This window comes from Zonotrichia albicollis, chromosome 5, assembly GCF_047830755.1.
Source record: "Zonotrichia albicollis isolate bZonAlb1 chromosome 5, bZonAlb1.hap1, whole genome shotgun sequence".
Classification (NCBI taxonomy): Eukaryota; Metazoa; Chordata; class Aves; order Passeriformes; family Passerellidae; genus Zonotrichia; species Zonotrichia albicollis.
Window position 1 is genome coordinate 6,038,881 of NC_133823.1, and position 13,158 is coordinate 6,052,038.

At 37.6% G+C, this 13,158-nt stretch overlaps 1 protein-coding gene across 1 annotated transcript in view; it reads right to left on the bottom strand.

Moving 5' to 3' along the window:
- The window catches only part of DNAAF9 (dynein axonemal assembly factor 9), an 81,657-nt gene that overhangs the window by 27,437 nt on the left and 41,062 nt on the right, over positions 1–13,158 (bottom strand). The window contains exons 13-22 of the mRNA XM_074540423.1: positions 13,010–13,097; positions 12,514–12,590; positions 12,099–12,143; positions 11,521–11,566; positions 11,096–11,207; positions 9,402–9,472; positions 8,408–8,458; positions 7,516–7,603; positions 5,336–5,439; positions 2,019–2,165 (exon numbers count right to left, since the gene is read on the bottom strand). Coding sequence (XP_074396524.1) covers positions 2,019–2,165; positions 5,336–5,439; positions 7,516–7,603; positions 8,408–8,458; positions 9,402–9,472; positions 11,096–11,207; positions 11,521–11,566; positions 12,099–12,143; positions 12,514–12,590; positions 13,010–13,097 — 829 coding nt within the window. The remainder of the gene's footprint in view (positions 1–2,018; positions 2,166–5,335; positions 5,440–7,515; positions 7,604–8,407; positions 8,459–9,401; positions 9,473–11,095; positions 11,208–11,520; positions 11,567–12,098; positions 12,144–12,513; positions 12,591–13,009; positions 13,098–13,158) is intronic.

The window sequence follows — 13,158 nt, forward strand, 5'->3', positions numbered from 1 at the left end:
TCTGGCTCCCATCCAACTGCTCCAGCCAAGACACATTAATCTGAATGGCACTGGGAACCTAAAAATCAGATTCAGATGAATCACAAAGTCCTGTCAGTGTTTGGAATTTCCCTTCTTTTCATAAGTAAAGGCAACAGCCATTGTCATTTTTCACAATAACTGTCTGCAAGACAAAACAACTGGGGGGGACACGACTGCTTCCCATTAAAAACTCAGCATCCCAAACACAAGGGTAGGAGATAAAAACCATCAAAATAAAAATATACTTTTGATATTAACAAAGGCAATCTTGCTCATGCAAAAGGATCCACAACAACCACTTCAAAACACACAGAAGGGACTGAAAGAAATGCCTGGGAGAGATGGAAAAAAGGAATGGTCAAGGGAAATTTGTGTTCTGTAAGAGTCAAAGGGTTGGGGATAAAGTGAAAACATAGGTCAGGCTAGCAAGTGTTAGAAATATAGAAATATATCAGGCCCAGAAGAAATATATCAGACCCTCTTGTATAATTTAAAGTTTAAAAAAAAGAGCTTTGGCATCAAAGAAAAAAATGAGAGAAATCAACACATCCCAAAGTCTAAATAAATTTTCCTCCTGCTCCGTTTAGAGTGAGGATAACAAAGGCATCACCTCAGATTTCATCTCAGTCTTTAACAAACCCAGATTTGGGTAACAGGGCAGTTGCAATTCCCTAATTCCAGGAGGTTTGGAATAATCCAAGGACAGCTCCAGTGAGTGAGATATCAAGCCAAATAATTGAGAAGAGTAGAAGCAGCATCTAAATTTTAGTGAATCTTTGTAACTTGTGAGGCACAGAGACTTTCAGAAGGAATTTTGAAGGAAATCAATAAACACCTGAAGGTAAATACTGACAAAATACTTTAATATATTTCCATGGTTTACACAATCAGGTAGAGTCAATTTGATGAAGAGTTTTGTTCATGACAGAACACCCTGAACACAAAAGATTTGTTTTATCTGCTTGAGCAAAGCAACTGGTGTGGTGCCAAATGAAAAACTTAAACTGCCCAAACTGAACCTCAGTGTGGAACTGCTCACCAAAAAAAATTAACTCAAAGGAGGACAGAAATAAATAGCCCTGAGAAAAAGCAACAGAGGAAACAAACACCCTCATCTCAGATACTACAAACAGTTTGGATATCTACAGCCAAAAAGCAGATCAAAAGAAAAGCATTACAACTATCAGAGGAAAAAAAGAACATTTTTTAGGCATAGATTGAAAAGAATCTGGTTTTGTTTTATTAGGCCAAATAAAGCAGAAAGAATAGGTCTGAGATTTGTGAGCATCTCGAGGATGTGTTCTGGTGTAGAGAAAAGAAAAATAAAACAGATATAGAAGTAGAATTAATAAAATAGGCTGAAAATTCAAATACAAACAAACAACAGATTGCCAACCATTCAGAGTGGAACAGTGGGAGGAATTTAAACACTTCAGATAAAAGGAAGAGACATTTTATGGGACCATTAATATGACCAGTGGGGACTGCTCACTGAGCTAGGTGGTCTTTTCCAAGCCAGTGTGATGAGCACATCCTAAAAACCCTTGTGAAGCCCTAAAATCTCCAGGCTCATTTCCTCAAAAGCACTATTGTTATAAAGCTGGGTTTATTAAAAGCCTCTGCAGCACAATGCAAGAAGCCAATCGACTCAGGGAATAACACAATGCCATATGGGAGACTGAAAAACTTTAACTCCACTTCCCCAAGGATCAAGATCCAAATGTGTCTGACCACAAAAACACACAATGGAACCTCTGCCACTCCATACAATCCCTGCAGCAAATTAGACACCAGAAATGCAGCTCAGAAAAGGAGATTTTAGAGCCCTGGCTGCCTCCAGAAGGCAAAGTGAAAGCACATGGGAGCATTAAACACAACAAGCAGCACCAGCACTGGAAATTCTTACAGAAATTTGAGTTTTTCTCACACATCTTCAACACACACAGAGCAATTATGTGGTTTCTCCCCCACCCCAACAAATTTTTTTTTCCTTTTACCTGGGAATAAAAAGCTTTATAAATCTTTCTTTTGGGGAAAAGTGCAATCACCAGAAAGTTGTTCTGGGTGTGGAATTCAATGGGGAGATGAGGAAGCAGGGAACTTTTGAAGTCTATAAAGAGAGCAGCAACAACGCTGTTGGAATCCTGGAAAAGAAAGAAACATGACCAATTAAAATGAATATTTTCTACTTTGCATGGCACAGAGATGGAGCAGGAGGGGTGGAACACAAATATCTGCAGGTACTGGAGGTATCACAAGCTCAAAACAAAGGATCTGAGTTTGAGTAAAGCACTAAATTTTGTCCTGAAAATAAAGATTAAATTTTAGTATCTCCTCTTGTCCACACCAAAATCTACACCCTTCCTCTGCTACTGCTTCAAACAACACCTCTTTGTCTAAACTCACATCTCCAACACAGACAGCAGATGAAAACTGAATTAAATGCCACCTAAAAAGGTGACAAGGGAGGCTGAAGCCCTCAGGTTGTGTTTCCCTCAGAAGAACTGAACTCAGATTCAATTTTTTTCTGAGAAAATACTGACTTTTTTTGGGTTATCTTTTAGTTTGTTTTGGGATTTTTTTCCCCACAGTGGTGGGAGTGCTCAAGGCCAGGCTGGATGGGGCTTGGAGCAACCTGGGAAAGTGGAAGGAGCTCCAAGCAGGGGGTGGAACAAGATGGTTTTTAAGGTCCCTTCCAACCCAAACCATTCCATGACTGTGGAATCCAGGACAGGATTTTATACACAAATCTGCAGGATGCTGAAGTGTTTTATATTCAAGCCCTTTTCACACCAAAGTTTTAGAAAATCAGAACAATTTAGAAGCACAAAGCATTTCTGGGAAATGGGAATTCAATTATAACAGGGTTCAAATCAGAATTTTAGTGGCATCCCCTTCACTCTCAATAGAAATGGGCAAAGAACTCACTGTACTCATTGTTGAGAAGAAAAAGCTCAAGTTGGGGAGCTGTTACATAAGAATTGGTATCAACTCAGAGACATTTGCAAACAGAATCTCTCTGCTTTGTTGACTGAGGGATTAATCATAAAAATAATCCTCTCAAAGTCACTGAGGTCATTGAAGAACATACAAAAATATTCTCCTCAAAGAGAACAATTTCTTTTAAGAGAAAATGGCTTTTGGAACAGAATCCACAGATCCTGGATTCTTCAGGATGGTTTAGAGATTTCCTGAGAAGTGACTTCAAGGCCAGCTCATCCACGCTGCTGTCAGCACCAGAAGTGTCCAACAAAATCAGCTCCTGGAAAACATTTTGGGCTCCACAAATTGAAAAAAGCTGAAAAGCAGCAGCAGCAGCAGCAGCAGCAGCAATAATCCCCACAGACACGAGGTTGAAAGGAGCCAGCTCCAAGTTTTACAAGATGTTCGTGTCATTGTGAAATCTAAATATTGCTTGGTAATATTTGTTCCCTTGATGAATGGCCAGAATCTCCCCTGCCCTGAATGAGTGCCAGGGATTTCAGGAGCTCAGGGGCAGCTCAGTGCCCAGTTCCTCAGAGCACAGGAGCACAATTCCAGATATTTTCAAGTTAAAAAGAAGAATATCTCACAGGCATCATGCTAAAGCTGCTAAAAAAACTGAATTTTTGCATCACTTCAAAGTTTGTTATCTTTTATTTTCATCAGAACATTAAATTCTCCTTTTTCTTTTCTATCCATATTGCTGCAGGAACTTTTGGAAAGAGCAACCAACGATTCCCCTGCTTCTCCTGTCACTTCTTAACAGTTTCCAAACCCTCCACCCTCACATTCTGCCAAGTCAGTAGAACAATAATACACTCCCTGTCAAGGCTTAGCTTCACACAAAAATCTGGCATCATTTCAAGAATGATGGCCAGGTCCCAGAAATAGCAACTTTTATGAAAGTGAGTGTCTTGAGTCAAACAATCCCAGGAAGGTCAGTGTTAAAATAGCTTCTGAAACGAGGGGCAATCAATCTGATGGCCAAGAAAAGGCAGCTAAGGTAAGACTCTCTGAGCTGCTGTGTTTTCATCTCAATTGAATCCCATTTTGATTGTATTTTACTGGTTTCCTTTGTTGTGGGATGAAATCACCCAGCACAATGCTGAGGGAGGTCGCTGAATAAATGGGGAATACTGTACCTGAACAAAAGGGAAACTGAAGGAAACTTGATATTTTTTTTTCCCCCCAGTGATTAGGAAACAGTAACCAACACAAATAATCTCTTTTCCACCCTGAAGAAGTGTGGGATCTCAGCACCTCAGGACTGAGATGCCGAGTCACCGAGACCACCCTTGGGGGGCTCGGGAGTCCTGGAATGTTCCAGAAGTGTCTGGTGGCTGGACTTTGATCCTACACGGGAGACGACACCTGTATGAGGATAGGAGGGTTTCACCGGGGTGAATGGTGAAGGGATGAGTTAATTAGAGAGTGAAACACAGGGTTTAGGATTTCTGTACAGGGGGGTTTAGAGAAGTAAGATGGAGGAATTGGGGCGTGTCCTGTCCTTCTTCTTCTTCTTCTTCTCCTCCATCTTCTGTGGTGATGGTGGCACTTTGAGATTGGTTGCTACTAAAAGTGCACCGGGCAATAAGGGTGAAAGGTATTGGGGAAAAATGATAAATATTGTACACGTAACAATGGGTATAAAGATAGGTGGCTGTCCGGAGGGCAGGCACAGTGTGCTCATGGCTGGCTGCTGAGCAGACCTCTGTCGGGCTGAGAGAAAATCCTTTAGATAAACAATTAATAAACACAGAGACCGAGAAAAGAACTGAAGCCTCTTCTGGTCCTTTGATACGCGGGCTGCCCCAAGGCCACCCCGGGCCTTTCCAGGCCATCCAGACAGCCGAAAACCGGACAAAGAAGTGATGGTGAACACACTGTTGCTGCCTCGAGGTGGACAGAGCTGAGCTGCCATCATTAACCCCTCAATTCCCACTGAGCACTGCCCTGGTGGCCAAGGGACAGATTCAAATATATTTTTAATAAAAGACAGAATTTCACCCTCCATGACTCACCACACCTTGAGCTCTTCTCTATCCATCCCTTCCCCCTGTGAGATGTTTGATGGATGTCATGTTGTGTCATTTTCTTTTAACAAAAAGCAGTTTTCACACTGTTAACAGCACATTGCTAACTCCAATACAAAATTCTCTCCTCCTTATTCACTAATTTCAGTTAATCAGCACCAAAACTGCAGTGATTTGCATCAGTTATTACAGTTGTACAGATACTTAAAAACTTCAATCTAAACTTTGTACCAGGACTCAATTTTTGTTAAAAATGGATGGAAACTTTATGACAGAAAAAAAAGAGACAAAATACTCACCCCATCATAGAGAGAAATGGAACTCATGTGGCTCTTGGGAATGGAAATGCTGCCATGGTGGGGATCACAGAACAGAATTCCATCAGAAAAGAAATACACTTTGCCTAGAATTTGAAGGAAAAATAATTGTATGAGGTATAAATCAACTTTTCAGCTTCTTCATGATGAATGTCTTGGCTTCCTGAGGAAGAAATCTATGTTCCTGCAGGATTTTGTTGTATTTAACAAGCAGCAAATTTGATTTGGGGTAATATTTACTGATATTTATTTTATTTTTATTAAATAAACGTATTTCTTTTATTTGGGATAATATTTACAACCATTCAGTCTTCACTGGATCTCATTAACAAGAACAGGAATCATGACTACAACTGTATCTGAGTTCATCTGACACCACTTATCATAAATATTCTGAGGCAATTTTTTTAAATTAAAAGCAAAAAAAAATTCCATCCTGCCAAATTTCAAACTTCCAGAATTACAAAATTGACAACACAAGAACTCAAGTAAAGATTACATCCAAAACAATTGAAAATTTAAATAATGTAACAAACTGAAGTGTAAAAATGTTTAAATGGAATATTTAACATTAAGTTTAATTTCAACTTAAAAGAAATAATTTAAAATTAGGCTTTTAAATTAAAATTTACTTAATAATTAACTTTTTTGGCACAAACTGGGTTGGTAGGAGGTGTCCCTGCCCATGGCAAGGGGTTGGATCTAAATGTTCCAACCTAAACTATTCCATTAATTTTATGCACTTTTTGCACCTCACAGTGCCAGACTACAGGGCTGCAACTCAGCAGAGCCCAAATCTGAGCACAACAAATTGGGGAACAAAATCAGCTTCACTGTCATATGAAACCTAAAAAAATTTCATGTTCCTTGCAGTGTTTCCTATTGCTCTTTAGAGCATCTATTTGTAACTCTGCAGCTCAAGAGTTGGTAAAACACTGAACTTCAGAAATCTCAAAAAAAAACCCTTAAAAATAAAAATTTTAAAAAGGAAAAAAATTGCTCCTTTGGAGGCACACAGAGCCAGTTTTAACAAAGAAAAAAATAAAATAAAATAAAATAAAATCCAGAGTTCTCCAGTTATTTACTGAGTGAACAAGTGCCCACAGCACTGCATTGCAAAACAGCAGAACATCACACTCTGCATTAACCTCTTCCCTTTGAAATCTGATTAATTGGAGCCAAAGCAGCTGCCCTTATGTGAGGGTTGCTGTTTAATTGCCTGGCACATCATTATTTATCCTCCACACTCCAGGGCAAAGACAATAAAGCTGAAGGTTCTCCTCTAAACACTCAGCAGCAAGCACTTAATGTCAGATATTCAGCCCCTCCTGCTGCACATCAGCACTGTGACAGCAGCACCTCCTCTCTAAAAAATATATAGAGAAAATATAGAGAAATATATCCTAGAATAGAATTATATACTATAGAATACAGAGAAAATTAAAGTATTGTGCTTTAAAAGGAATATATTAATTCAAGGCACAAGGAGGGAGGGAAATTTAACAGTCCTATCAAATTGTTTTCAGTCTTATTCCTGGGATATTCATGTTGTTCATGTTCTTGAAAGAAAAGACACCAAAAAAAAAGATGAATAATCCAAGATTGCTGTCAGGGATGTTGTGTCAAAAAGCTGTAACTGGATTGGATCTGAAGGACCAAATTCAGGCATTTTTCTGGGCCACAGTGAGCACCAGAGCTGACAAATTCTGAATTTCTGAGAGAAAACGGCAGTGGCAGAAACCTGGAACACGTCAGCTCCAGGAGGAGGCTTTGGGAGGAAGATTTGCCTTCTCCTGAGCTGGGAACCCAAAGCCCTTCTGCAATGGCCAATCCTTCCAACCTCATGTTTAAAGAGACAAAAAAGGCAGAAAACATCTGGCAGCACATCTGGAAAGGACAGGAGCAGCCAGTTTGGGCATTTTTGAGGGTGAGTTGTGAGGAAAAGCCTACTCCCACCAAAGCTCTGCAGGAATTCTCCTTCCAGGACTTCCAGGCAAAGGTTGGGAACAAAAAAATGAAATTAAAACCAAGAGACATGGAAAGGCAAATTGGAAGTTGAAGATGATGGCACGGTTTGGCTCACCCACAACCTCTCTCCTGTTTAAAAACCCACCAAAACAAGCAAAAAAAAAAAAAGATAAATAAAACAAATTTCACCTCACCTTCTGCAGGCATGGCCTGTGGATTGCTGGAACAGATATAAACTCCATCACCCCCAGTGAGTAAAGTGCCCAGGAAAGATTTGTCCTCCTAAACAGAAAAAAACCAAACAGCAACATCACAGACTGGATCAAGGACTGACCAAAGCAGGAATATTTTCTCCTGCTTTTGCTCCAAGAGAAAATATTTGATTTTCAAACAGCATCAGTCAAGAACTTTTCAAGATTTTTATCCTGCATGGACCAAGGAAAGAGAGCAAGGCAAGAGGGTAATTTTTAAAAGCCTTCCCCATATTTTGGTTTTGCCAGCAGCAATGAAGTTCCAAGTTATTGTCACAACCACAAGGCCGAGCTTTTTGTTTTTTACTTTGTCCATCCACTGAGCTAAAAGTATATTACATGAAAATAAATCTACTTATAATGAACATTCCTGGGAGCCACAAATTGCACCACAAATGTGAAACTCATGTGATTTAAGATGTTTCCAGATCCCAAACTCTTTTTTTTTTTTTTCCTAGTGCTTAGAGTGTTTTCCTTTAGACATTAGCATGCTAATTAAGTTAAAAGAAAGTTGCATCAAGTTTTAGGGGCTTTTGGAGACACATGAGCTCCATGAGTAATGTTCAGTGAGACTTCCATGAAATCATAGTTTTATTAGGACTCTTTTTGCTCTTGGCTTTTATGATTCTTTGAAATAAAGAAAGCCTCAAACTTTTACACACAATATATTATTTTGTATGTGCAATCTTGAAAAAGACAAGGCAGAACAAGCAACTCTTGTAGAAGAGAAGTAACACACAGAATAAAAAGAGAGTTTGGTAGTAGCTCAAGTTTTTCAAATCCTGGTTCATCAAAGTGTAACTTCTTTAATTCAACAAAAAATATTTAATTTTACCTTTAATACTTGCTGTGCCTTTTCAGACAGCTTCACATCACTGTCTTCAACCTGCAGCCAGAAAGAGCTTCCATTTGAATTGTGATTTATACAAATAAAGCAATCTAACATTAAATAAAAAGCATTAAAGAAGTTTTGAGGCCAACAGGAACCTCAGGTACCACAGACAGAAGCAGCCCCGGGCCCAGAGTGCTTTAAAAACAATTCTGTGCTCTTAATACTGTGTTACCATGGGACCAGAATAATTTCTCACACTACACTCTTCCCATTAAATTGCTTTACAGACTAAATATTATATAGATAAAAAGCATGCAGTTTTATATTTTATTATTGTTCAAGCTTGCATTGCCAAGGGCAATGCCCAGTTTTGTCACATTCTTTGGAATTTTATCTCTCCCACAGTGTAGGGCATCAGAGGTCTTGAATCAAACTTTGCTTTCTTTTGGGCTGATCTAAAATGCCCCACAATCAACAGAATTTTCAAAACTCCCACTGTGCACTTCAAAAACCAACCAGACCTTTTGAAAGATAAAAACCTGACGAGGTGAAAATGAAATTAATGATCATAATAATAATAAATGAAATTTTCAATAATAATAATAATAATAATAATAATAATAATAATAATAATAATAATAATAATAATAATAATAATAATAATAATAATAATAATAATAATGACATTTTCTATTATTACTATTACTATTATTATTATTATTATTATTATTATTATTATTATTATTATTATTATTATTATTATTAAATTCTTTTATAATTTAATAATTTAAATAGTAATAGTTTAAAACTCCTGCTATGCATGGAACCACTAGCTTCATTTTTCACTTAGCATCCAAATCTAAAAAACCAGGGCATGTTAATATTACAACATTGTGTTTCAAGGCTCAGGTTCCAGATTTTCCCTCAGCCAAGCCCACTCCCAGAGCGAGTTTTGCCCTGAGGATGAGCTGAGCTGAGGCTCTGAGCTCTCACTCACCAGCCAAGAAGCAAATCTTGGGATAGCTGCAGTCAGGATAACGTGCCTGGAGTCTGGATGGATGCTGCCATCTGCAGGGAAGCCATGGGGAAACAAAGCAGTGAAATCAGGGAATTATTTAGGTTGGAAAACACCTGAAAAATCACCAAAATCAACCTCTGACCTAATATCACCATGGCCATTAAATTTATACCACCCACATGCTTCAGATTATAATGTATGTTACTGTTAAGACTGGAAAATTCTTTAGTAAATATGAAAATCTTATAATTTTAAGGATTTCTGAGTGTTCAAATGAAGTTTTCACAGAACAGTAACTCCCAGTGCTCTTGTGCTCTCATATACACAAAGCTCCAAAGAAATCCTGATTTATTCTGATATTTCCATGGCTGCCCCAGAGTTCCAAAGAAATCCTGATTTATTCTGATATTTCCACAGCTTCTTCCTTTGCTCTCAGTGTTCCAAACCCAGTGGGGTAACAGTAAAAACACCCATTGGAATTTATTTGGCTTTCCCATTACAGCAAAGCCAACAGGACAAGAGTGGTGTTGAATTTTAGAATTTTCAACCTCAGACCTAATATCACCACAGCCATTACATTTATACCACCCACATGCTTCAGATTATAATGTATGTTGCTGTTAAGACTGGAAATTTCTTTAGTAAATATGAAAATCAGAATGCCCAGTTATGTTACTGTTAAGACTGGAAATTTCTTTATTAAATATGAAAATCTTATAATTTTAAGGATTTCTGAGTGTTTAAATGAAGTTTTCACAGCACAGTAACTCCCAGTGCTCTTGTGCTCTGATACACACAAAACTCCAAAGAAATCCTGATTTATTCTGATCTTTCTATGGCTGCTCCAGAGTTCCAAGGAAATCCTGATTTATTCTGATCCTTCCATGGCTGCTCCAGAGTTCCAAGGAAATCCTGATTTATTCTGATCTTTCTATGGCTGCTCCAGAGTTCCAAAGAAATCCTGATTTATTCTGATCTTTCCACAGCTTCTTCCTTTGCTCTCAGTGTTCCAAACCCATCAGGGTAACAGCAAAAACACCCACTGGAATTTATTTGGATTTCCCATCACAGCAAAGCCAACAGGACAAGAGTGGTGTTGAATTTTAGAATTTTCAACCTCTGACCTAATATCACCACAGCCATTAAATTTATACCACCCACAGGCTTCAGATTATAATGTATGTTACTGTTAAGACTGGAAATTTCTTTAGTAAATATGAAAATCTTATAATTTTAAGGATTTCTGAGTGTTTAAATGAAGTTTTCACAGAACAGAAACCCCCAGTGCTCTTGTGCTCTCATATACACAGAGCTCCAAAGAAATCCTGATTTATTCTGATTCTTCCATGGCTGCTCCAGAGTTCCAAGGAAATCCTGATTTATTCTGATATTTCCATGGCTGCTCCAGAGTTCCAAGGAAATCCTGATTTACTCTGATATTTCTATGGCTGCTCCAGAATTCCAAGGAAATCCTGATTTATTCTGATTCTTCCATGGCTGCCCCAGAGTTCCAAGGAAATCCTGATTTATTCTGATCTTTCCTTGGTTCTTCCTTTGCTCTCAGTGTTCCAAACCCATCAGGGTAACAGCAAAAACACCCATTGGAATTTATTTGGATTTCCCATCACAGAAGGACAAGAGTGGAGTTGAATTTTAGGATTTAAACCACTCACCTTTTTCTTTGACCTGTATTTGTGATGTCAGGAAGGACTCTGAAAACACAACAGATCCCAAGCAGCCCCTTCCTGTCAGCAGGTCTGGAATGTCAAACACCATCATGGATGCCTGCAGCCATCCAGCAGTTGGAGGGAAGAGAAAGAAGAACTTGGAATATTTCAATTGAAAAAAAACAAAATTTGTATTTTTCAAACATCCTAAAGCAGTATTTCTATATTGTGGTTAAAGGCTGAGATGATAAATCTGGGTTAAATGTTTTTATTCTGAATTCTGATTTCTTGTGAAATCTGGTGCAGCATCTGAAATGTCACTCATGTCTCCTCTTACATTTGTATTCACATAAAAATCTCAGCATGTCCCAGAAAAACAGACATTTGAGCTCTACTTTCTAATTAAATAAATAAAAATTATTATTTCTTACCGTTTTGATCAAACTCAGGCTGTCCTCATTATCTAATGGAGTAATTCTAGAACAACAATGATAATTAAATATTTAAAAGTCAGATCATCTTTCTGTGACTCCACAGCAACCAAAAAAATCTGTTTTATTTTAAAATAAACACTTATTTGTGCAGGTCATTTCAGCCAATTAGTGTGGGGATTAAATAAGCACAAGTTTGTGATATTAACCAAGTTAAAAGCACTTTTCAAAGGAAACTTAATGAGCTCATGCTGCTTCTACTCATTAACAGTTAATAAAAATCAGTCTGCCCAACTGCTTTTTATTCCTTTTAATGCTTTTTTTTTTTCAATTCCACAGAATTACAGATTTGAAATCACTGAACTACCTCATACACAAAAGCATTTAGCACATCTTGTGTGAAATTATCAAACACAAGGGGTTTTGCAGGAGCTCCAAGAGGAGAAAAATTCATTTGTTAGTGTATGAAAAGCACTGTAATTAATAACAAGATAATAATGTAATTGTTATATTATTATAGTTATTAATTACATAGTAATGTAATTAATAACAAGAAGTTGTAATACAGTGATACAAACCTGCCATGGTTGTTCACAGCCTGGATTTGAAAAGCAATTTTGGAGCTGTAGAACAAAAAAATTGTAAAAGTGAAATGTGTGGTTTATATTTTTAAATGGAAAAAAGATAAGCAGGAATAGACTTAAAGCAAAAGAAGTGATTAAGAAAACTGGAAAATGGGATAATTATAATGATTTTTAAAGGATGAATGCATTATGAAGTCTTGAAATCTGGCAGTCAGGCAAGTTCTGTTTAAAATTAATATTTTTCAGTTTATAATTAATATTTTTCAGTTTATAATTAGTATTTTTCAGTTTATAATTAATATTTTCCAGTTTGTAATTAATAATTTTCAGTTTATAATTAATATTTTCCAGTTTATAATTAATATTTTTTCCCCAAAGAAGCCCAATGAGTAACTCTGGAAATACCCACCGTAAAGCAGATTTCAGCTGTGCTAAGCCAAGGGTATCCAACCCAGACAGCAGCACCTGCTCTGCCACCTCCTTTGCCTGAAAAAAGGAAATAAAAATTAAAATTTCCTTCTCCCATCCCCTTCCAGATCCCAGCAGCTCCAGGAGACACTGAACAGTAACACACTGATGCACCAGGCTAAAATCTGATTTTTCACAGATCTCATTTTCCTTACGATGAGGTCGGGAAAATTCACGAGAAGATGGAAAACCAACTGGAGATGGGTAAAATTAGACACACTCTGAAATCTCTCTTTTATTTTATTTTATTTTTAAAAAAACAGAATTCAGAGCCTGCTTGGAGGGCAGGGTATGAACCTTGTGTTATCCCATCGAGCGAAACACAGAATTTATTTTGGTTCTCATTTTGGTTTGCACGTCAATCTCACACTGCAAGCCATCCAAATCAACAATTACAGAGAGAGAACAATTAAATTTCATTTACCAACTTGATTTACCTTGGATTCAGTGGAAGTTTTAGCATAGCACTCAATGCCAGCAAGCACAGCCTCTACAACAGCAGAATATATTTGCGACAACAGCGTACTGAAGAGAAATACAAACACAACATTTACTGGACAGGCAGAGTTTTCTTCCTCCTCTCTTT